The following is a 26,690-nucleotide window of genomic DNA, read 5'->3' on the forward strand; positions in this document are numbered from 1 at the left end:
ACTGCAGATCAGCTCCCATTCATTTGAATTGGCGCTAAGTTGCAGTGCTCAGACGGGCCACTACACAGAGAACGGCGCTATCTGCTTCCTGCTCTATTCTCTGATTGTGGGGGTACCGGGTGTTAGACCCTCACCAATCTGATCATTTTAGTCCAGAAAACCCCTTTAAAATAAAGGAAGGACCTGGATCTGGGCTGACCCCCCTCTCACAGAGGACCCGTAACAGCTGCCTATATGGTACTTATAGCCTTTTCCCTTCTTGAGTTCCAAAAGTGACACCTGTAAATGACTACTATTGCAACTTTCATCGGGGTTGTCACTCAACTTCCCCAAGCTCCTGAATGGAGCCACAAAATGCTTTATAAAGGGGCTGCAAAGGGAGCAACGATGAAGGGAAAATCTGGGAAAGGGACAATCTCAGTTGGCTTTGATGGTGACCATATTGGTTGTCACCTTCCTTTGACCAGAGTAGTTATAACTCAGAAATGACTGAAGAAAACTTTTGTAACATTGAAAGAAAGTGACAAGTGATTTATATTTCACGGTGATTTTTTTTTTTTACAGGATTATAGATATATGTAATTATAATATTCGCTATCCAGTAGATAACACTGAGGAGGTGCCATTGGTTAACCCTTACAAGGCCATTCTACTCCATTTACTCCAATTGTGCGTCTTTCAGAATGTAACTTGCTATGGGGTAATTGATGCAATGCGGGGGAGGGATAATATTCTGTAAATGTGTGTACTGAGGAGTTTTATCTATAAAGAGGACCATATTTATTGGATATTCTCATCTCAGGCAATAAAGACAAATCCACAAGCATGCTTGGCTATTTTCTGACCTTCCACCAGTAAATGGAGTGAGCAGCGTGTGCATTGGTCTCCACAAATCTTCAGGACAAAGCTCTAGGTGGCGTACTCATTTCTTGTTTTACTAGGCACAGCACCTTGCTTTTCATGATTTCATATGACCCCTGGGATGTCCAAAAACCTGGTTTCTGTCCAATGACCAATCTTTTATAAGTCAAGGTCTTTTAAAAAGGTTTTCTGGGATGACCTTTACTTAGGATAGGTCATCAATATCAGATTGGTGGGGGTTCAACTGCCAGGACCCCTACCCATCAGTTATTTGAGGAGACTGCAACATTCAGGCAAGCACAGTGGCGTCTTCACTAGTTACCAAGCACAGCACTGTACATAGCACTGTACATGGTATAGTGGCTGTGCTTGATATTGCAGCTCAGTCTCATTCATTTTAATGGGACTGAGCTGCCAACAAGCTGCATGATAATTCAACGTGACGTCACTGGCCTATGAAGTAGAAGGGACTGTCCAGCTAAGCTTCAAGCAGCTGATCTGTGTAGGTCCCATGTATGGGACCCACAGTGATCAGATATTGATGCCCTATCCTAAGGATAGGTTATGAATAGTTAACGCCCACATAACCCCTTTAAGGGCTGGAATAGTCCAACCCTGGTCACATGATTGGAACCAGCACCCTGCATCCGAATGGCTCTGCCATCTTCCTGTTCACTATGGGGACTGTCTTTGTAATAATGATGTAGTCTGCCAGCCTCCATAGCACAGGTAAATACCAGAGAACACGGGAGAGGAGAGGTATCGGTTTTGATCATGTGACTCTTGGTTAGAATCAACCCAGACACCCTAGGGTCAGACCAAATAGAAAGTGAGTTATTAAATAAATTAGATTTCTGTAAAAAGAATTTACCATACGGATCCCCTATATCATACTTGTATAGGACTTCAAAAACATGGCCACTTTTTTCCAAAAAAACAATGTGGTACTGCAGCTCATTTCCATTCCAAGCTGCAATACCAGGAACAACCCATAGACAGGTGTGGTGCTGTTTTTAGTAGAAAGCAGCCATGTTGTGCAAATCTTTTGTGGTGCCATCTCAATTACTTTTGGTTATGACCATAACTAGATCCCGTCGGGACAACAATGGCGCCCCTCATATACATGTACCCTTATGAGAAAGAAGCGAAGCTAATAAGCGTTGTTTTATTACCCCATAGTGAATTTATCTGGGTGTGAATGATCCACTTCAATAATGTTAGCACACACGTCTGTCGATCAAATAGAAGTGACAATACCATACATAGATCATGGACAAAACATGCCCCTGTATACAATACACTATACAGAGCCCATTGGACGGAACACAAGAGTAGGGCAAGATAGCGCCAACTAGTGTCTATCAGTTACACTGCACCTAGAAAAATTTCTTTGCTATCGTGTTTCTGCTGCCCTCAAAAAAGTTTTCTTCTTGTACCTTTATCCTGAAAAACATGGCTACTTGTTTCCAAGAACTGCAGTTTTATACCGAAATAAGTCTTGTTTTAAGACTATTATTCACCATTGCTTTGCTTTCCCTTATATGTCCCATTCTAAAGCTGGGATCCACCACACCTAGGACAATTGGTCCATGGTTACAGCTAGAAGAACATTGCGTCAAACTTATTTATGACCTGTAGTCCTCCAAAAGTATCTCAAGAAGCTTTAGTCTCCATGCCTAGCACATTATAGTCCGAGGGGGTTGCTAACGTGAAGACATTGTTCTTTTTGTCCTGCTCCTTGTGTTCTCCAATCTGTCTCTGATCTGTATCCACTGGAATGTAGGAAGGTTTCCAGTCATGTGCGTTGCTATCCTTTCGAGGAACTTTTCTCATAAAACGTGGGCTGTGAGCAAAGGATGACACGGTCTTCTGGCTGCCATTCATAAATGTCCTGTCCTCCATGGACTCTTTCCTGGCATGGGTGTAGGTGCTGCTATTCCGAGGGTGAAGCTGGGACCTCCTCATACCAGATTGTCTCCTATTTCCCCATTGACACTTCAGGATACGTATGAAGGCTCTCTTAAACTCTTTACTAGAACAGGGGTAGATGATCGGATTTAGGCAGCTGTTGAAGTATCCAAGCCAGAAGATCACTTTTTGCACTGTTAATGGCGGCTCCAACTCTTTGAAGATCGACCCTGGAAATAAACAAAAGGATATTAGTTTATCAATTCTACACCTTATTTTTGAGATCCTTCCAAACACCATTTTCCTTGGACCAGACACATTTTTTGGTTTCTTCATACATGTGTGAGAGCTATAATTTTTTTCTTCTTTTTTGGTTATTCAAATAATGTTTGCTTCTTTTTATGACATTAAAAATTTTTTAATTTTTTTATTTAAATATTTGAGAAAATTGAAACAATAAAAAGAGGAAACATCTGTTTTTCACATTTTTACATGCTTTTCTAGTTTGTTAATAGTATAGTGCTGCAAAAAAAATTCTTAGATTTTTCCCTCACCATTATGGTAATTTTTACATAGTTGACACATATTGTTGTGTTGTGGGGGGGAGGGGGGGGGCTAGAATCAGTGACAAGGGCATGGTAGCATATTTTTTTTTATAATACATTGTGCCCCCGTATGATCATATTATAATTTTGGGGGGCATTTTAACTTTCCTTTTTTTGCCAATTATCCATGTAGTTGGGTTTCATACATTAGCCCTAGGTACAGAAGGAATGCAGCCTCCTAAGATACATTGCAGAGCTGATCTGAATCCTCTAGGACCCAGCAGCTCATACAGTTCCTAGCCGCGGTGGTGACATCCAGAAGTGGGGCCACGTCCTGGCACCTCCCATAGCTGTTGATGATGATGAACCCATCGCTGTCTTCTCTATGGGAGGTCCCGCTGTTGTGACAGCTAGCTCCTTACTCCTATAGCTGCTTAACCCTGCAAGGATGTAGATATAGAGTGGACCACCTGAACGTACAGTATATAGTCTATCAATAGTCCAGGAGAGATTAAAGAGGACCTTTTATCATCTAGACCAAGTTCAACTCTTTGGATCCTGTACAAGTTGCTGCCCCACTCAATCGAGTTGGAAGGTTCTCTAGCCCCCACAGTGTAATAGTAGAGTCGTAACTTGAAGATACAGCAGTTTCACAAGAGCGCTCTCTCCCTCACTTTTCCAGAATCCTCCTCCTCCTCCCTTCCCTCTCCATAGACTTTTATCTAAAAATTAACTCAACCTGATAAACAGTGAAGCAAACATATTTCTTAAGTATGATACATTATTACTTTATGGAAATTTTTTTTTATAATTGGAGGTGTATTTCACATTTTGCAAAGCCATATTGGGGCCTTTATCCTGGATTGAGACAACTTTTCTCTGACCAACCTGTATTGCTGGCATATAGGGGAATTGTATGGCCAGAGATACAGTAGCTTCCTCACTAACAGCACTTTGGTAGAGAAGCTGGTCCCATTGAGAACAGATGGCTTCTGTGCTGGGTTCTATTTAAATAGGCAATATCTTCATGAGACAACCCCTTTAAGTCTTTGGGTTGCCAAATCAAAGCCTGGAATTAGCAAATCAAGCTTAGGATAAGTGATAATATTGGTCAGTTTCACCCTATAGGGAAAAAAAGTTGCAAGCAAGCATTACTGTGATAGAATTCTACACATTGTACAATATTGTTCGCAGTTTTTTATGTTAAAATAATGTGATTTTACAGCAGTTTTACAGAGCTTTCACACTACGTTGTGTCGCTGTGGCGCCTGACCACCAGTTTTGGTGCTGAAATGTTTATAAGCCTGGTACACAGCGGGATGTGAGGAGTGCGCAGGATTGAGAAAGACACACAGCGGGCTCCAGACAGCTTTTGTTCTCAAATGTTTGCTGGCTTAAGAAAGAGACAAAATTGTATCTTGAATTGTAAAAATAACCACAAAAGAGACACCAGTGGTCTCACAACAGGTAGATAATGTGTTAGCTAGAAAGACATAAAAAACATCTTCCAAAAATGAAAATAGACCTCTGCTATGACAACGTATAGGAAAGAGTCTGCAACGTATCCCAAGACGTTCCTAATTTTAAGGGGAATTTCTTTCAGTTTGGGATATGTTCACATCATGTATAGGGGCTACAATCAGTATATATACATATGTGCAGTAAACAGATTGTATGCTATAGAGTTGCCTATCATTCCTCTAGGCCCCTCTGTTAAAAAATCTATATACTATGTGTTATATGTATATTTCTGGTTTTGCAATTTACAGTACAGTTAACTTTTGAATGTGTGCTCAGGGGAACACCTGGCATATACTGGGTTAACGGGAGCTTATGGTTTCATGTGGCCCATGTGCCAGGATCAATCCTCTGTGAATATCAAATATTAACCCCCAAACATGATGTGGACATAGTCGTATGTTCACACATATCAGATTTCATGCAGATTTCAATTCAGATTCTGCATCCTATGTACAGTTCTGTAACATATTTTGGCAGGTTATTCATCTCTTTATGCATTTTATTATGTTTGCAGCTATAAATCAGTCAAAAATCTAATCCTTAAAAGGGTTGTCTCTCCACTTGAAAAAAAAAAGTGGGGGGGGGGGGCCAAAACAAGATGCCTTAAGAAACAAAGCATTTCAAATTATTCCATACATAGAAAAATGGTAGATCCTAAATTATATCCAGATCAGTATCTGGAATCATTTAAAAATGTTGGCATCTATATTCTGTATGAATCAGTCCGAAATATGACCTGTACTATGCAGAAAGAGAATTATACTGTAGTAAGATGGAAGGATGAACAGATAGATATGTGGTAGAAATGTGAACGAAAATAGAAGATAGATCGACACATGATTACACAAAATTAATATTAGAAATGTAGATGGCCGAATAAGCTGACAAATAGCTAGAAAGGATACATAGATAAACAAACAAACAGAAAGATAAAGAGATGTGATAGATAGATAGATAGATAGATAGATAGATAGAGTCCACAAGAGAGAAGCACCAAAGGGTTAAATTGTGCAAAAATGGATGAAAATAGGTCAACAGCTTATTGGCCATATAAGTATCTCTAAAAAGACACAGACAGCACTCCAAAAATAATGAAAGAATGTAGGACTTTATTAGCCACCAAGCTCAAAATCTCAGTTCCTATACAACTGCTTCAGAAAAGTTGTATAGGAACTTAAACGTTGCACTTGGGGACTAATAAAGTCCTTCCATATGTTTTTTCACCATTTTTGGAGTGCTGCCTGTGTCTTCTTGGAGTTGAGTAGATAGATATGATACAGAGATCAGATACTGTATATAAATAGATAGTGTAACCGATGGCTGGTCAGGTAATGGAGGGGATGTACATCTCACCCAGACTACTAAGGTGGGTGAGATGAGAAAACTCCAGAAAGAACATTCCTCAGCAGATAACTATTGTCTGCTGAGGGTTATTTCAGAGTTCCAGTAACTGGGCTGGATTTTTAGGAATGGCAGGTAGGATTGGTAGTGGGACCTGTCATTCCACCCCCCTCCAGTCCACACTTTGGGGATGTTCCGGCAGCGACTCAGCTGCATAGAGTCTCCTCGTCAAGGAGGCTTAAGAAGTCAGCTCCAGCAGCAGACTGTGGGCAGAGCTTGGCTGGAGAGCTGACAGAGAGGTCATATTTTTGGATCTGTGTCCTGACTGATTCTACTTGCTTTTTCGGATTTCTGTTATTCTAGGTGAGGTAACCTATTCTATGTTTCGTTAGAGCCTAGCCGGGCAGGGATTTATTTTTGTATTGTTTCCTTTTGCTGCTGCACTATATTTTTGAGTGAAAATAAACTCTACCTTTGTTTTGGACTAAAGAATCTGGACTTTTGTGTCTATGCCACCCCAACTAGCAACCCCAGACCCTGACAATAGATAGATATGAGATAGATAATTTATTGTTATTCGATACATGTCTGCAAAGACCCCCAAGTATAATGATAGTATTTGTGATGCCCGTGGTGTCACTTACCGATCCCGGCCCAGCCAGGATTGGTAAGTAAATAGGGCCTGTAACGGCCTATTAAACGGCCTATTAAATTTAAAAAAAAAACAAAAAAAAACGCAGCGGTAGCGGCTGTCACCGGGCCTCCTAATGTCCCGGGCCCTGTGGCAGCCGCTACCACTGCTACCACAGTAGTTACCCCACTGTAGATAAAAAGAGAGATGAGATAGATATAAGATAATAGCTAAATTATAGTTAGATAGGTAGATATTAATGATAAGGTGGATTGTAGATAGATGAATAGATAGTTGCACGGACAGATAAGTGATTGATACAGTGACATAACTACTGGCGTAGCAGCTGCTGCTGGGCCCCTGATCTTGAGGGCCCCAGTGGGCTCCTGTTGATTTTTTTTAATAGAGCTAATGGGCCCTATTTACTTATTGTCTCCGTTCCCCTTCTGCCTATACACAGACTATAATATCTCAAAGAGGCCCCTTCATACAGTATAATGTCCCATAACGGCCCCTTCACACGGTATAATGTCTCATAGTGGCCCCTGCACCGAGTATAATGTCCCATAGTGGTCACTCCATACAGTATGATGTCCAACAGCGGTCCCTTCAAACAGTATTATGTCCCATAGTGGTCCCTTCATACAATATTATATTACATAGTAGCCCTTTCACACAATATTATGTTCCACAAAGGCCCCACAATGTTCGTTGCAAATATTGCAAAAATTTCAGACTCAGCATAATACTGTGTGGAGGGGCCAAGGTCGGGACAATATTGCTTGAAAATCTTTTATCTATGTAATACAAAGGTGACACAATCGCATCTAACAACAAAGTTTTGACAAGTGAGTGTTGTATTTCATGGCTTGTCCCTCTAGGTGGCGATGTTGCAGTTCTAATGCTGGGTGCCTGTGATGGGTATAGCAAATCCATTTATCTAATTAAGACACTTGATTGCGCTTAGAAAAACCAGGATGATTTATTAAATCCAGTCTCTCAATGATTCATGTAACACAATTTTCTATATTCAGGGACCATGAGATAATGGCATACTTGGACTTTGGCTAACAATTCCCGTATTTGGATAAGTCACTTTAATTTTCCAAAATAGATTATAACTAGACAGTCTGGAGGCCACAGGGGACATATACAGTGGGGCAAAAAAGTATTTAGTCAGTCATCAATAGTGCAAGTTCCACCACTTAAAAAGATGAGGCGTCTGTAATTTACATTATAGGTAGACCTCAACTATGAGAGACAAAATGAGAAAACAAATCCAGAAAATCACATTGTCTGATTTTGTAAGAATTTATTTGAAAATTATGGTGGAAAATAAGTATTTGGTCACCTACAAACAAGCAAGATTTCTGGCTCTCACAGACCTGTAACTTCTTCTTTAAGAGTCTCCTCTTTCCTCCACTCATTACCTGTAGTAATGGCACCTGTTTAAACTTGTTATCGGTATAAAAAGACACCTGTGCACACCCTCAAACAGTCAGACTCCAAACTCCACTATGGTGAAGACCAAAGAGCTGTCAAAGGACACCAGAAACAAAATTGTAGCCCTGCACCAGGCTGGGAAGACTGAATCTGCAATAGGCAACCAGCTTGGATTGAAGAAATCAACTGTGGGAGCAATAATTAGAAAATGGAAGACATACAAGACCACTGATAATCTCCCTCGATCTGGGGCTCCACGCAAAATCTCACCCCGTAGGGTCAAAATGATCACAAGAACGGTGAGCAAAAAACCCAGAACCACGCGAGGGGACCTAGTGAATGAACTGCAGAGAGCTGGGACCAATGTAACAAAGCCTACCATCAGTAACACACTACGCCGCCAGGGACTCAGATCCGGCAGTGCCAGACGTGTCCCACTGCTTAAGCCAGTACATGTCCGGGCCCGTCTGAAGTTTGCTAGAGAGCATTTGGATGATCCAGAAGAGTATTGGGAGAATGTCCTATGGTCTGATGAAACCAAACTGGAACTGTTTGGTAGAAACACAACTTTTCGTGTTTGGAGGAAAAAGAATACTGAGTTGCATCCATCAAACACCATACCTACTGTAAAGCATGGGGGTGGAAACATCATGCTTTGGGGCTGTTTCTCTGCAAAGGGGCCAGGATGACTGATCCGGGTACATGAAAGAATGAATGGGGCCATGTATCGTGAGATTTTGAGTGCAAACCTCCTTACATCAGCAAGGGCATTGAAGATGAAACGTGGCTAGGTCTTTCAACATGACAATGATCCAAAGCACACCGCCAGGGCAACGAAGGAGTGGCTTTGTAAGAAGCATTTCAAGGTCCTGGAGTGGCCTAGCCAGTCTCCAGATCTCAACCCTATAGAAAACCTTTGGAGGGAGTTGAAAGTCCGTGTTGCCAAGCGACAGCCCCAAAACATCACTGCTCTAGAGGAGATCTGCATGGAGGAATGGGCCAACATACCAACAACAGTGTGTGCCAACCTTGTGAAGACTTACAGAAAACGTTTGACCTCTGTCATTGCCAACAAAGGATATATAACAAAGTATTGAGATGAAATTTTGTTACTGACCAAATACTTATTTTCCACCATAATTTGCAAATAAATTCTTACAAAATCAGACAATGTGATTTTCTGGATTTGTTTTCTCATTTTGTCTCTCATAGTTGAGGTCTACCTATGATGTAAATTACAGACGCCTCTCATCTTTTTAAGTGGTGGAACTTGCACTATTGGTGACTGACTAAATACTTTTTTGCCCCACTGTAGCATCCGAATATTTTTTTCATAGCCACATAGCCACAAAGGTGTATCTATGTTCTAGTCTATGGGATCTGCTTGTATTCCCAGGTAACCGCTTTTTCATGCATATAAGTTTCCTTTTGGGGGGGTCCGATGTGAACCGGGCCTTACATAGAAATGTCTTGAGTAATAATTTCCTACCCAGTGGTATAACTACCGGGGTATCAGGTGTAGCGGCTGTCTTAGGGCCCGGGACAGCCGCTACCGCTGCATTTTTTTTCTTTTCTTAATAGGTCGTTACCGGCTGGAGTTGGGCCCTATTTACTTACCAATCCTGGCAGTGGCCACGGGCCCCACAAACATCATTATTATACTTAGGGGAGTATAATGATCGGAGGTCCAGGGGAGGTAAGGTAACATAAAAAATCATGTTACTCACCTCTCCGGGCAGTCTTCGGGCCTACCTCTGTGACTCTCCCTGACGTCACATGACCAGGGTCTGCGTCCCGGGTCATGTGACATCCTGGATGTCATTGAAGATGGCCAACACCACCGAGGACTGCAGCAGAGCCGGGGATAGGTAAGTAACATTGTTTTTAATTTTGGTACCCCGCCTTCGGTCTCCGATTATTATACTCTGGAGTCCGAAAAGATCCCAGAGTATAATAAATGTTCATGGGTGTCCACAGTGGGGCATAATAGTGTGTGCAGGGGCCACTATGGGGCATAATACTGTGTAAAGGGGCCATTATGGGGCATAATACTATGTGTAGGGGCCACTATGGGGCATAATACTGTGTACTGGGGCCACTATGGGGCATAATACTGTGTGTAGGGGCCACTATGGGACATAATACTGTGTGTAGGGGCCACTATGGGGCATAATACTGTGTACTGGGGCCACTATGGGGCATAATACTGTGTGTAGGGGCCACTATGGGGCATAATACTGTGTACTGGGGCCACTATGGGACATAATACTGTGTGTAGGGGTCACTATGGGGCATAATACTGTGTGTAGGGGCCACTATGGGGCATAATACTGTGTGTAGGGGCCATTATGGGGCATAATACTGTGTGTAGGGGCCATTATGGGGCATAATACTGTGTGTAGGGGCCACTATGGGGCATAATACTGTGTGTAGGGGCCATTATGGGACATAATACTGTGTGTAGGGGCCATTATGGGGCATAATACTCTTGTGTAGGGGCCATTATGGGGCATAATACTGTGTGTAGGGACCACTATGGGACATAATACTGTGTGTAGGGGTCACTATGGGACATAATACTGTGTGTAGGGGTCACTATGGGGCATAATACTGTGTGTAGGGGTCACTATGGGGCATAATACTGTGTGTAGGGGTCACTATGTGACATAATACTGTGTGTAGGGGTCACTATGGGGCATAATACTGTGTGTAGGGGCCATTATGGGGCATAATACTGTGTGTAGGGGCCACTATGGGGCATAATACTGTGTGTAGGGGCCATTATGGGACATAATACTGTGTGTAGGGGCCATTATGGGGCATAATACTCTTGTGTAGGGGCCATTATGGGGCATAATACTGTGTGTAGGGACCACTATGGGACATAATACTGTGTGTAGGGGTCACTATGGGACATAATACTGTGTGTAGGGGTCACTATGGGGCATAATACTGTGTGTAGGGGTCACTATGTGACATAATACTGTGTGTAGGGGTCACTATGGGGCATAATACTGTGTGTAGGGGCCACTATGGGGCATAACAAACAAACCCTGTGAAGTCTGATACAGCAGTCATATTCTCTTACTTCCTCGCCATCATGGTAACCTAACTTTGTATATCAAGGGATAAGAGAGGGACAGAAGGGGGTTTGGCTGGAGGATTTACACAGAGTTTGATTGTAGTCTGTAACTATACAGACTATACTATGTTTTGTTTCAGTTGTACTGGGGCTATACACACGTTTTAGCGTCAGCTGACTTTGTGAAGCACGGGCAGGGCTATGGTGGTTGGGTGTGTGACTGCAGGATCTGACTACACAAGGTTTGTTTGTAGTCTGTCACCATGGAAACACATTCGCAAAATTCAAATCTAGATCTGTCAACCCAGGATGATGAATATGAGAGAGCAAATCACTGGACATGACTAGCCATAAAGTATGAAGTTTCCAGTGTACCCCCGTTGTAGAATATTTCTGATACACCAGAGAAATCAGTGCTGTGAAACCCCCAAATGTAGCAAATACAAAGCTCCTCTCCAGATAAGATAAATATAAACCATTGAATATAATGCGAGTCTACCTCCTGACCCCAGCCATCCCATATAAAGACAGGACAGGCCTGCACTCTAATGTGCACTTTAGTAGTTTAGTTACTGTGAATAATGGAATCTCAGTGCTGAGCCCCCTGGACCTCCGATTACTATACCCCAGTGTCAGAAAAGACCCCAGAGGATAATAAGTTGTTGGGGTCGTCCAATCAATACTGTTGCTGCGGGACCTACAGTAGTTACCAGTCCCCACTCCTGCTATTTACATTGCAGTTTTTATAACTTATATTAACAGCAAAGTGTTTTGCAACTGCCATCAGCTACATCGTAGAGGGACACACTCCTGTGCCGCCACCCTCGGGTCCCTATGGATCAGGGGTTTAGTGTTCAAAATCGCCCTATTGGAAAGCCATCATTGACTGCATTAAAAAAGCAAACCCTTATATTTAACTAGAGATGAGTCTCATTGGACTCATCTCTGGTTCTTCAGTTCTCCAGTGAAGACAGGGACGTGCACCAGACCTTGGACGCATGCGCAGTGAGGCTGAGGTCCACTCTAGTTTCACTGAACAATATAGCAGCATCGGAAGTACAGCTGCAGTGTGAGTATAAATCTTTTTTATTTTTAGTATCCACAAGAGCCTGTTGGTGGGTTATTGTCCCAATTCACCCTGACAGGTACCCTGTAAATATCAAGCCACTTCTGGCCATGGGTAGCTTGGGCAATGCTTGACGTCAGTAAACCAGACATGCAAATTCTCCCATGGTGCAACTCATACAGTAACTTTCAGAGTCAGCAAGCTAAAGTCTCCAGAAGCTACCAGAACAACGAACCCCGTGATGAGCTGCACTTAAAGCAAAAAAGAAATACTAAGCATCCAAATACACTGTCTACTAATAAGTATTTGGACACCCATGCAAATGAAGATATCTGCAGTCGTGATGTACGTCACGCCTTCCGCCATTAAATAGGAAACAGCATTGGCATTAGTGCATTGGCATTAGTCACATGCAAGATGCCATGAAGTGCAGAGTTGTCCGATTTTGAGAAAGGGGTAATTGTGGGGTACCACAGAAATGGTCGATCCTTAAGGGACATTGCAAGCGAACTGAAATACCCAAAATTAACAGTGGCCTATGTGATTACAAAGTGGAAGGTGAACGGTGATTGTCGGAATGTGCCCCAAGTCGGCAGACCCCCGAAACTGGGAAATAGAGACCGAGTGCAGGCCAGAGAAACCACAACCAGCCGATGGCTCACATACACCAGGAGTTTCACCAGGCATCCGGGAGTATTGTGTCGATCAATCCCATCCGTAAGGAAGCGTCTGCTGGTTCTACCAACTATTGAATAGAAATAAATGTTGTTTTTCTATTCTACCGCAGGTGTCCAAATACTTATTGGTAGACAGTGTATAACAGGATACAGAGATCAATGCAACACATACATAGTGTAGTGCTCCATGTCATTATAATGCAATGCCAAGCTCCCTTACTCTGCTTCGCACGCATCTCACACTCAGGTTAACTCTTCCTGCACCTGTCGCAAGCATGCCTGGCACCTTTCACATGAATGTGTTATGACTCTTCCTGGCAGATAATAATGAGGCAGATTCTTTGTTCCCCTGGAGATACGACGCTACCATACGATACTCTTCTCTCACATACATGCATGTGTCTGGGTGAGTCGGGAGGGATAGCTCTCAGGTAAACAAGATACTGCAAGTACAGATATAACCTAGCCAAGTTTCACATGACTTTTAATGTGTTCAAGTGTAACTGCCCTTTGACTTTTTTCTTTGCTGTTGTATAGGGACAGGTTTGGTTATTATTTTTGTAATATACATTATTTACCTATTCTACTTTCTTTTTGCAGAAAACAATTACTAAAGTTCTCCCTATCAATGCTTGCTAGGAAGATCCATCCTGTATTCACCTTGTACTGCCAATATATACAGCTATAGCCAAAGGGGTATCACGTCACATAACTGTGTCTCTCATAGGACAGCTGAGTCTCAGATTTGTTGCAGCTCTAGTTATAACAAAAATGGAGAAATAACTAGTTTAAAATACAGTTGGGAAGGTGATTTTTACATGTTGCTGTGTATACTCCAATATTGATGACATATAAAATGTAAGGCTTTCAGCTTTCAAAGGACACCAGAACCACTTTTCTAGGTAGTATAACATAAGATATAGCTATTTGTTGCTATATCTGTATATACTGGCAATACAGGATGACTATTGGAAGGATCTCCCTAACAAGACTTAGTTAGAACATTGCTAGGGAGAACTCTACAACCTGTTTTCTACAAAAAAACCCAAAAACGGCAATATAAAAAATATTCAGTAAACCCTTCAGCAAACAATACGATAGTTACACTTTCAGTAAACCGTTTCTAATCACATTAATTCAACTTTTTTCCATTGCCTTCCAATGGCTTTTGTTGTGAGTTATTAGATTCAAGTTGAAGATGGCTACATGTAAAGGTAGTCCATCACCTCCAGCATATTGTCACCACCATGTTACAGAGCACATAACAGTGATATACAATACACCTTTATAATGTATGCCGTTTTTGTAAATTGGGAGAAAAACAACTTAGATCTTATACAAATAAGACAGTTGGTGCATTGGGGGCGGGCCTTCAGTCATGGGTGCACTGCTCTTGTTGTTGAAGTAGGATGGGTGATGTCATAGTAGTGGGATTATCAACTTTCACTGCACACGGTGGCGCAAGCAGTAGATAGTAGAGGTCTGAATGGCAAGAGCAGTGCTCCAGGAAGCTGAAGCCCCGACTTCAAAGTTGTTTTTTTCTTAATCTACAAACATGACATACATTATTATTTATTTATTATGCTTACTTGTATAGCGCCATCATATTCCGCAGCACTTTACAGATATTGTCAGTCACTGTCCCATATAGGGCTCACAATCTACAGTCCCTATCAGTAAGTCTTTGGTGTGTGGGAGGAAACCAGAGTACCCGGAGGAAACCCATGCAAACACGGGGAGAACATACAAACTCCTTGCAGATGTTGTTCTTGGCAGGATTTGAACCCAGGACTCCAGCACTGCAAGGCTGCAGTGCTAACCACTGAGCCACCGTGCTGCTACATAAAAAAAGGTAGGTTGTGTATCAGTGTAATGTGCTCTGTAACACGATGATGACAGATGAATATGCTTGGGAGAAGTGATAGACTTCCTTTAACAATTGGAGCAGTGTAAAGATTACTACAGAGAGTAGCCTGCGTTCTGCTGACAGGTCTCGCTGGCCAGTTATGTAAGAGTTAACACTTATTTCCTGAAGTTGTGTAGTCTCCTCAGCAAGTTGGCTCGCTTGCTCCCAGTGCCAGTATTGGTACACCAGGATGGCAAACATTTGTATCTATTTTTGTCCAAGTAATGAATCACAGGAAAAGTTTCATGTCACCCCCTGACTTATTAAAATAAAGCCGTGGCCTGGATTTATCTCTGTGTATTTGTCTGTAGGGTCCGTGTATTTAGTTAGCTGACATGCGGACATTTTTTGTTTTATTAGGAACGATCTTAATGATACAGTCCTAAACTGTGTGTGATGAATCGCAATATATAACATATCCGCAGTAACCTGTTAATCCGCATGTTAGGCCGTGTGCCAGCAGTAACACTCATAAGCTTCTTGCAAGAAGATGGATATTACATTACTCTAGAAAGCTCCTGACCGTGTTGTGTGGCATATGTCAAAACAGCAGAAAGGTGGTGACACCTAGGCCACCGCAAATCAGTTTGCAGACATCACAACCTTCTGCTGAGCGCTGCAGAAAATCAAGCACAGCACCATACATTGTATAGTGGCCTTGCTTGGTATTGTAGCTCAGTCCCATTCACTTACATGGGACTGAGCTGCTCATAGGTCTCCCTGCTATTGATCATGATTTACATAGCCGATATGGAGTGCTGTTACCACTTCAAACAGCAAGGTTCCCGGGTGTCAGACAACCACTAAGAATAAGTCATCAATTGATAAGTCCTTAGGAAAAGCCACTTTTGATACCTGTTCTATGCACGACACAGGGCCAGAAATAAGAACTGAGCTGCAGTAGCGTCACCATCAACTATGCAGGGCACAGAGTCAATTGCTTCCAGCCCTGTGTGGTGCATAGTATGGGAGTCAGAAGTGGATATCTGCTCTATTGTGGTGGGTTTAGTGGGAGCTGTATAAATCCATATGTAATAAGCGCCCCCTAGTGGTGACTGGCAGGCAGCTTTATTTTTATCTTTATAGCCACCCATCTCTTTCACTCATCATTTCCATAAGTGTACTTGATAACTGGTTTGTAAAGCCAGACAACCTCTTGAAGACACCAATGTGTGTGCCGAAACAACAAAAATTTGTCTTAGAGAAAGTTCTTAAGTCATGGTTCATGTGCTTAACACATTTCCTCTATCTGGCAAAAATTCCTAGAAGATCTCACTCTTACAATGAATACAGAACTGACACTTGATTTATTTGGTGATGTATTCCAGAACCTTTTATAAAATCTCACTTTTTGACATTACGGCTGGTAACACGTCTATAGTTAGCAAGTAAAAAAGTGCCTAGAAAACCATGAGAATGAAAGGGGTTGTCCAGTTTAAAGAACGTATCGGGCTTATGTGTCAAGGTGAAGATACATGATAACATGATGCATCCATAGCATCCCCATATATGTACCGTCTTACATGCCATTACCTAACTCGCATTGGCTTTACCAAGTTAGCACCATTGGCAGGGGGTGTCAGCGGTAACATAGGGCAAGCACAGCATCTAAAGGGTTGTTTGCAGTCATTGCCTCATCATTAGCCCCTCCACACTGTGATTAGGAGAAGCAATTGAGTTGTTATAGCAACCAGGGCTTTGATCAGGCATCTTTGACTTCTTATTAAAGGGAGTGTGTCACCATTAACAACATATCAATCCAGACCCGCAGATACATAGGTTAGGGTCACTTGAATCAAATGGTGTTTTCGCCTTGTGAATTGCTGCCTCCACTGCTGAAATATGGCTGTTTTTGCCAATATGTAAAGGAACTCTTTGGAGCAATGGCAGTGCCCTCATTGCTCCAAAAAGTTAATTTGCATACTGAGTTGACATATTAATTTCTGGGGACAGACTCTCTTTAAGCACTGTCACTGGCTGTCAGCATCATTGTAACAGAAGATCTCTTCATCAAGGCTCAACCTTAATCTTAAAAATAAAATGTTAAACATTTTTTAAAAATAAAAAGATAAAAAAAACTTAAAATTGTCTTTTAAACATGCAAAAAGTCTTTACTATGCAAAAAAACCCCAACCAAATAAAAACAATAAAAAAACAAATCTATTGATTATCCAAAAATGCTCAAACAGTCATAACTATCTCAAAATGGCACCAATAAAAAGTACAGCTCATCCTGCAGAAAACAAGTCCTCAACCAACTCAGTGAATGGAAAAATAAAAAAGGTACAACTTTTAGAATGGCATAACTCAAAAACAAATTACTTTTTTTTTTTTTAGAACTGTGTTTTTAGTAAACCCCCCCAAAATCTACACAGGTTTGATATTGCTATTTTTGACAGCAATTCCAAAAAAAGTGATGTGAATAAGCCCCTTCTACAGGCAAGAAAGGTCTGATGAAGGTGGGTTTTTTTTGTAGCTTGTGAGCCCCACATAGAGCTCACAATGTACATTTTTCCCTATCAGTATGTCTTTGGAATATGGGATGGAAATCCATGCAAACACGGGGAGAACATACAAACTCCTTGCAGATGGTTTTATGCCCTTGGCGGGATTTGAACACCAGGACTCCAGCGCTGCAAGGCTGCAGTGCTAACCACTGAACCACCGTGTGGCCCCGATGAAGGTGTTTTTTAATCGACGTTAGGTCTTTGAAAACTGGCACAGTTGTGTGAATAAGGACTACCGTATATACTCGAGTATAAGCCGAGGCCCCTAATTTTACCACAAAAAACTGGGAAAACTTATTGACTCGAGTATAAGCCGAGGAGGGGGGGAATGCAGCAGCTACTGGAAAATTTCAAAAATTAAAATGGTCGGAGTTTTTGGGTGCAGTAGTTTCTGGGTGATGGGAAAGGGGAGGGGGTGTTTTGGTTGTCTGTCTGCCCCTTCCATGAGCTTGAGGACTGTTTTTAATTCCCCCACTTGGAATTCAGCCTGGCTGAATATAGGGTATCTGCAGTGCTCCTATTAACCCCTTCCCGACGGAACAGGAGCACTGCAGATCCCCTATATTCAGTAGACCGGGCACTTTCAGACACAGGGATACCTAATGTGTATGTGTTTTACAGTAATTCTCTACTTTTGTATGTAGTCCAGGGAAAGGAGTGATTTACAACTTTTAATTTTTTTTAATTTTTTTTAAGCTTCTTTTTTTCCACCCACTATTTTATGGGAGATTCTATACATTGATATTGCTGCTGGTCATAGACCTCCCCCCCCCCTAAAAAAAAAAAAAATATATATATTTTTTTTTGCTGACTCGAGTATAAGCCGAGTGCTTAAACTGTGCTAAATAATTCGGCTTATACTCAAGTATATACGGTAAGTACAATAAATTATGCTGTACGGTGCATGGTACGAAATTCATAATGTAAAATAAATAATGCCCAATCTGGTGTTTTTTCATCCCTTCAAGAAAGAGTTATTGAAATTGAAGTTATAGACATCCTAAAATGGTGCTATGGGAAAATATAACTTATCCTGCAAAAACAAGCAGTCACTAAACTACACCGACAGAGAAAAAAATATGCAGAATACATCCAAGAAAAAAAAAGAATAAAAACAAGGTTGCATCCTTAAAGACAAAAACCTGCCTAATCCCTAAGGGGTTAAAAAGTGCAAATTGAATTCCTGCTTTTCCTAAATTTTTGGCCCACTATTAAGATTCCCCCTGCATGATCTACACAAGCTGGCCATACACATTAAATGTTATTATTGCCTGAACCTCCCAATTCCGAGGGGTTCGGCAGACCATCTAATGTGCATGGGGTTCTCCGGCACTCCCCCGGCCCACCAGAGCTTAGAGTAGTTATCTCTTACCTCATATAGATCTTCTAACCTGGATAAGTTGTTGCCCATGGTTGGACCCATATGAACTTTGTCATCCATGTCTGATTATTCTTAAAGGGGTATTGTCAGAATCACAACTCATCATAACGCAACAGAATAGATGATAAGTGTCTGATCCATGGGGGTCTGTCTACTGGGACCCCAAAAAGGAGTTCTGTGCCCACCCATTTGAAAACTGGTTCTACATTCAAAGTCTATGGGACTTTCGGAGATGACCAAGAACACAAGTCCCTTGTTTTCGTAATTGGTCAGGCCCTCAGTGTTTAGACATAAGGGGGCACTATTTAGGCTTTGTTTTGGGCTCCATAAACAACCCCAGCCTCATTATTCACACAATGTTAATAGCAGCAGCACCTAATGTTCTGTAGACGTAGCACTTAATGTGAGGCAGGAATTGAATTTGCCATCGACTCGGGACAATTTATTTTCCAAATTGATCTTGATGTGCTTCTCGCTGTCAATAATTGAGTAAAATGACAGAACTGCGTGGGAGTCGATTAATAGGAATTCACTGAGGACAGACGCATTACACAGAGGCGAAAAGTATATAGATAAAGGGGTATCTAGGACATCTATAGCATATCCACAGGGGGGACTTTGAAAGAGGGTCTCCATTTTCCCAGAAAGACTACCATGCTTGGCTGTGTCTGATACTGAAGTTTCATTTACCTGCAATGCCAGACTTGGCCTGTCAACAAGTGTGGCGCCGTTTCTAGAAAAATAAAACAAGTTGGTCTTACAGTGTAGATTGGTTCTGCAGTTTTTTTAAGGTTGCCTTCTTTTACAAACATTAAAACAGACCATCAGCTGAAATTCTGAATGTGACAATCAGTTTGGGATGTTGACTACTTGGACAAGTATTTTCTAAGATGCCAAAATTAATCATTGATTAATAATAATTATGAAAATCTGAAAGTATTATGAAAATTAAATAATAATGATCTATTCACACACCACAGATATGTTGCAGAATTATTTGCCACTGTCCCCTTTGATAGATGGTTGCAGAAATGTATGCACATGAGACCATAACAACCCCATTTATATGTATATGTTTATGAATCTTCCATTTTAGAAGTTTCTAGAGCAAATCTGCCACATGTGAGCAACCCTAAGCTTATAGGAATTCAGAATTTTTTCTAAGTAAGGAAACTGTCAGCAAGAGTTAAACCACCTACTGACAGTGTCCACCTAAACTTCCGAATTTTTTTCTTCTTTCTTGAACAGAGTAATGTGTATTGATGCTACCTGACAACTCCTCAATGGAGGGTTGTCAGGGAAAGAAGGATCTTATGGCCAAAGCAGAGCTCAGCCGGCAGATATGTAATGTGCATGGTTGACTTAAAGGGATTTTCCAATGAACATTATCATATTTAAATTTGCCTTCAATTTAAAGGTAAATATTTTTACAAATGAAATAATTAACATTTTTGCAGTTTTAAAGATTTTCTCTAACTATCACAGTGATGACAGTGATTTGTCGTGATCGGTTGCCAATGGATACGACCATGAATGCAGGAACTTTCTATGGTCAGAATGACGTCCATGATGTCCTTATTGTGTTATCAGAAAGAGACACGAAATGTATGAGAAGATAAAAAAAAACCCATTTATACAAACCTTCCCTCACCTCTTTTGGGTCTCCTCGCAGCGTCTGGCGCTCTTTTTTTGCCTCCATGTTGACATTGTGCCCCCAGGGTCACCGATGAGGCCTGTGATTGGTCCTCAGTAGTGACATGGGTACACCGAGCGCCATGACATCAGAGGAGGCCAAAAAGAGAAAAGGGAAGGTGAATATAAATGGTTTTTTTTTTTTTTGTCACCTCACCAGAGCCTCCAGCCGTGAAAACAACAGAACATTTTATCCGCTTTTCATGGCTGTTACACTCCATGTGAATACAGTCTTACACGACAGGTAAGAGTCAGTCACTTGCCTATCCTGTACCAAAATGTGCCACCTCTGATACATACATGTCTTCTCCAGAACAGGAGTTTGCCAACACCTGTGATTAGGTGCAGGGTCACATTGATGCCTTTTCATGCTGGGCCCCTTTCCTATAGTATCTGGCCCAGGGGAGGTGATTAAATATAACATATACTTTTACTCATCTCTCCTGGGACTCTGATGGCTTCTAGCATCTTCTTGGGGGCTCTTCCAGTCTGTGACTGAGGTCAGACACCCCAGACATCACTGTGATTGGGCCCCAGCAGTCAATTGGGGCGCGCTGGCATAATGACATCAGCCACTATCTTGTAGATCTCTTAGGACCACACAGATCAGATGTTTACCACCACACGCATCTCCCGGTATTGTTTCCATGCTCACTCACAATATTCTTGATTTCCACAGTTGTGGGTACTATAGTTATAGAAGTCATTTTAATGTTATCAATTCCAAGAACTATGCTGCTCCATGCATAGTGTAGAGGTGGTTTAACCACACTGTGTCGGTACAGCTGATCTGCAGGGGTCCTAGCGGTGGACCCCTAGAAACAATTCCACTAGTGGGTCCTACACATCCCAGTCTGACACTGGTTAGGTGACTGACTGCCACATCCAGAGTATGAATGAAAATTCTGCTGTTGCCATCTTCTAGAAGTGTATGGAAACAGGAAAGATAGGGCTGGGAACTCTGTTCTGAAAATGGGACCCATACCCTGTCTCCCCCGAAAATAAGACCCCCCCCCCCCTTCACCTTCTGTATCACATACAACCGGCAGTCATGCCGGCGCTCCGCTAAGGAAGCATCAGCATGACTGCCGATTGTTCCCCGCTCCAGCCGCTGCATAAGACATCCCCCGAAAATAAGAAAGGTTATGTATTTCGTTAGATAATTTAATATAAGAAACTGTCTTATTTTCGGGGAAACAGGGTATCTATCTTATAGACTGGGGGTTTAGTGTCCCAAATAGCTCACACCCGAATTAGAAAGAAAACCTTTATATTTATGAGTTTCACTGCATATGAGCCCGAGGTCCAGCGCATGCGCAGTGAAACTGAGATATACTTTCCCCGCTTCACTACTCTCCTACTCTTCTCTTCACTACTCTTCTCCTACTGGCACAAGCGCCAGGAGGAGAAGAGTAAGGATTTTATTTTCTCAATGTGGATGTGGATAGCTTTACAAAAGAGCTATTTGGGACACTAAACTCCTGTTTCATAAGGAACTGTAGTGTCCTATATCGTCCTGACACCTTCCCTTTATATTGGACTGCACATAGTCCCACTGCTTACGCTAGATTCAAACCTGCGTTCAGGGTCTCCGTTCTGTGGTTTCTGTCTTCTGCATACCAGAAGACGGAAACCACAGACCGGGTCCGGCCGTGAGCGGCGGTGAGCGTTTTATGCTCTCCACCGCGAAACTGTTTTTTAAAATCCGGACACAGAGTACTGCATGTCCGACTCTGTGTCCGGATTATAAAACCCGGTTTCGCGGCAGAGAGCATAAAACGCTCACCGCTGCTCATGGCCGGACAGCTGAGAAAGAGTCCTGCAGGTTTCCGTCTCCTGCCTCTGTTTTATGCAGGAAACGGAAACCTGCAGTACGGAGAGCAGAACGCAGATGTGAACGAGCCCTTAGCCTTAGGTATTCCTTATTATTACACCAGTGACCTCCATCCTATGGCTCTGCAGCTATTCCAAAACTACAACCCCCACCATACGGGAAGTTGTACTTTAACAACAGCTTAAAATCCACATTTTGGTGACAACTGACACATAGTATTAAGTACTATAAGTGAACTTTTACCTTCTCTGAACGTTTCAGTATTTTTTTTTGTTTTTTTTCCACCTTACAATTAACAATAGACAATAGGACAGTGCGTAATAATAACGTCTCAAGTCTGCCAGAGACATAACAAACAAACAGGCATAGACGTCCAACAACGACATTGAGTGACCATGACAGCATTATAAGACGTTTGAAGGTCTAGACATAACTAGATGGCATGAGAGGACGGGGGGAGGGATTATAATAGAATACAGGTAGGTTAGTGCCGAGCCGACCACCTGGAAGTGATGGAATAGAAGGGTTCGCAGGGTTAGAGAACTATCGTAGACAACAGAAGACAACTGTGAGAGTGGAGAACTGCACGTTCCATTTTTAAAGATTTTGTGTAAATTGCAGCCAATGCCCTGCGGGAACACATCCTTATACATGAGTAACACATTTGTCACCATATACAACCCTCTATGTACTCTTCAGACTTGACGTCACATGATGCCAAGTCTGGAAACTGAGAAACGATGGGAAGCTTTCTTTAGTGATACTGTAGCACGTAAGCATTAATAATGCAGGAATCTGAGCTTTTACCTTTATTTGGTAAATCCGAGAAAATATTCTTTGGATGGTATGTCAGGGGTTAATTGGGAATCAGGAAGGGGGGCACTGAAGACTGTGAATCGCTACAAAGGTCAGTCAATTATTAGCCTATAGCTGCTACTTAGAAGGACACGGACAGGAGCCAAAGTTCATAAAACGTCAGATTTTACAGATATATTTCACATTTCCTTTTTGACTAAATCTTCAGTATCTTGGTCCAATACTCAGAAAGTCTTGGAACGTATCTTCAATAGAGTTTATAGATATCATAAAATCCTTGAAGAGGCCTCACTGAAGAATGTATTCAAGACCCTAGAGATTATTATTATATATAGTTTCCAGTTTTATAAAAATAAATCATAATCTCTTTATAAACAATAACGTTCCGCAACTTTTTAATACTTTTTGTTCCATTTTTTCACTATTTAAGATCTCTGCTTGCTGTCAGTGAATGATAATACTCATAGTAATCCTGTATATATCTAGTCCTGATCTCAGCTTCGGAGTATTTACCCTTGTATCCAGTCTGGACAATGCTCTGTGAGCTCAACAATCTGGACTAGACATTGTAGCAAACTCCTAGAGAGGTCTGGACCGATGCTTCGCTGTGTTTAGCTCACAGAGCATTGCCTAGATTGGATACCATTATATCCATTCCTCAAGAAAGTAAAATAGAGTGTTTACATTCACTGACAGCAAGCAGACATCCTAAAAATGAGGTAGGTGTTGTCCTAGGATCACAACTTATCACCTTCTCACTGCTACCTACTTATCACCTATATAGTAGTGTATGACCGGTGTGGCATCCCTCTGATCACACCAATGGGGGACCCATGCCCCCCACTTGGCACCTCCTCAATCATTCTCTATGGGACCGAGCAAGGCAATAAACTATTTTTGTCTGTCTCATAGACTTTGAATGGAGCGTGAATACACATGTGCGACCGTCATTCTTAAAAGTTATGAGACCCCATTTTCATGACCTAGCGGTATCTTTGTGATTTTGTGATAAGCTTTAGTTACATAAAACTAGAAATCCATTTTAACAAGACCACTTTGCATCTTAGAAAGGTACTGCTGACATCTTAGATTGGTTCTCCTACTTCTTCTAATCTGACTACATACTGTATATACTGTAGTCAGATGTTCTCAATACCTTTAGTTATCCCTATGGAACTTATATCCTTGAGTAAAGTTTACAATGCTGTAGAAAAATTATCCTAAATTCTTAGAAAAATAGTCTCAGTTTCTTGGAGATGCTTTTTAATTCTTTAGGCGAATCATTAATCTGATAAGTAACATATCTCTACTTTTGGCTCAAGAAGTTATTTGACCCCACAGATGACACAAGAACATACTAGACATGATCCTCATAAATATGAGGCGCCTAAAGTAACCTTAGAGTTTTTTAAGGAGATTTCTAAAAGCAAAGGTACTTACCTAAAGGCAGAGCTGTGAAGAATGGTAACCAGCATAAGATGAACAAGCCCACCACAATCCCCAGAGTCTTGGCTGCCTTCTTCTCCCTCGAGAACTTGAGTAACTTCAGAGATAAGGAGCTGCGAGGCGGCTGGTTCTTGCTTTTGCTATTTGGAGATCCATCATGCATGTTCCTACAGTGAATCCTCAGGGTCAACTCTTTGGAGTCAGTTCTTTCCTTCATGACACCTGCTTCCAGGTTCTTAGTGATCCTCTTGGCCACCACATAAACTCTGCAATACATCACCAGGATGACAATCAAGGGGATATAGAAGGAAGTCAAGGAGGAAAATATGGCATAATAAGGTTCTGTGGTGATATCACACACAGCTTCATCTGTATTAGTCTGCTGCTTCCACCCCAGTAATGGTCCAATGGAGATCACTATGGACAACATCCAGACACCCATCATTGCTAATATGACCCTCTTCCTGGTCACTATAGTGGGGTACTGAAGAGAGTAACGCACCCCAATGTACCTGTCTATAGAAATGGCACAAAGACTGAAAATGGAGGCTGTACAGCACAGAACATCCATGGCAGCCCATATGTCACAAAATATCCTCCCAAAGACCCAGTAGTCGACAATCTCAAGGGTGGCAGAAAAGGGTAGCACTGTGGTGCTCAGAAATAAGTCAGCAATGGCCAAGTTGATGATCAAGTAGTTGGTTGGGATCCTCAGCTGCCTGTTGGTGACCACAGAGATGATGACCATGATATTGCCCACTATGGCAACACAAATGAAGGCTCCAAGAGTGAATCCAAGGACCGTAGCCCTGATGGGGTCTATAGGTAAAGTCCCATTGGTATCAGTCTGGTTATCAGGTCCAGAACTTATATTGCTCCATGATAAAGTCGCATGAAGTGAGGAGTTGTCTCCAGGCATCTCGATTAGGTTTTCCATAGCTGGATGATGGCTACTTAGAAGCAGGCAATGCCACCTTAAAGTGATAGAAGAACAGCTAAGAACATTGTAAAGTGACCCAAGAAGTCAGGATAGAAAGTCATGTCCTTCTTCTGAGGAGTCTTCTATGTTCTTTGCAGGGATGCACCAGGAGCAGAGTGACATCTGCAAGTCACTGATGGACAGCCTTGTAGTAGAGGGTCAGGAAGGCTGAGCTGTAGGTGGGATGACATGCTGCTCCTCTAACGAACTGCACGTCTCAGGGATCTTAAGAAATAAGCTTTTAGCAGCTGCCTTTCTTAGAAGTGACATCACTGCGAAATGTCAGCTACTTCCAAGTGGCCACTAGAGGGCACAGCAAGTCAAACAAAAACTCATTATGGAGGTAAATGACAGCAGAAGCCAGGACTGGATCAGGGATTTTAATTATTATCTTCTCTGCCTGAGGCCAAGACCTATATTACACAATAGTAGGCTCAGGCCACCTAGGTGACGTGCTGGGGGACAGCCAGGTCTGGAGCATTAATAATTAGCTGAAACTTATTATGGGGTGTCTTTATATGTATATTCCATAGATAGATAGTTAGATGGGAAGTTGATAGCTAGATACATGATAGATCAATGGGAGATAGATATTTGATAGACAGCTAGTTAGAGAAATGGTTGAGAGATAGAATGATAGAAGGATGGATAACAGGTAGATAGTAGAGAAATAGGATAGATAGATAGATAGATAGACAGACAGACAGACAACAGGTAGATAGAATAGATTATAGATAGATAGATGGGAAGTTGATAGCTAGATACATGATAGATCAATGGGAGATAGATATTTGATAGACAGCTAGTTAGATAAATGGTTACGAGATAGAGAGAAATAGAACAATATTTAATAGCTAGATAGATAGATAGATAGAGTAGATAGATAGGAGATAGATAGGAGAATAGACAATAGATAGATAGTAGGTAGATAGAAGGATGGATAATAGGTAGATAGTAGATAAATAGGATTGATAGCTAGATAGACGGACAGATAGTCAACAGGTAGATAGAATAGATTATAGATAGAATAGATTATAGATAGATAGATAAATAG

At 41.7% G+C, this 26,690-nt stretch overlaps 1 protein-coding gene across 1 annotated transcript; it reads right to left on the bottom strand.

Moving 5' to 3' along the window:
• Window positions 1–2,363: 2,363 nt before the first annotated feature.
• Window positions 2,364–25,723, bottom strand: ADRA1B (adrenoceptor alpha 1B). Its single transcript, XM_075274890.1, has 2 exons — window positions 24,652–25,723; window positions 2,364–2,999 (listed from the first exon to the last, which is right to left on the bottom strand). The coding sequence occupies exons 1-2, from the start codon at window positions 25,592–25,594 to the stop codon at window positions 2,515–2,517; spliced, it is 1,428 nt and encodes a 475-aa protein (XP_075130991.1). The 5' UTR covers window positions 25,595–25,723; the 3' UTR covers window positions 2,364–2,514.
• Between the last annotated feature and the right edge of the window lie 967 nt (window positions 25,724–26,690).

The sequence above is a fragment of the Leptodactylus fuscus genome, chromosome 5 (genome assembly GCF_031893055.1).
Source record: "Leptodactylus fuscus isolate aLepFus1 chromosome 5, aLepFus1.hap2, whole genome shotgun sequence".
NCBI lineage: Eukaryota > Metazoa > Chordata > Amphibia > Anura > Leptodactylidae > Leptodactylus > Leptodactylus fuscus.

Excerpts from the sequence above, each read along its gene's own strand:
- ADRA1B (XM_075274890.1), bottom strand. The coding sequence starts at position 25,594 with ATGGAAAACCTAATCGAGATGCCTGGAGACAACTCCTCACTTCATGCG. Across the intron at positions 3,000-24,651 it reads CTTCACAGCTCTGCCTTTAG|GGTCGATCTTCAAAGAGTTG; the intron begins GTAAGTACCTTT and ends GTTTATTTCCAG.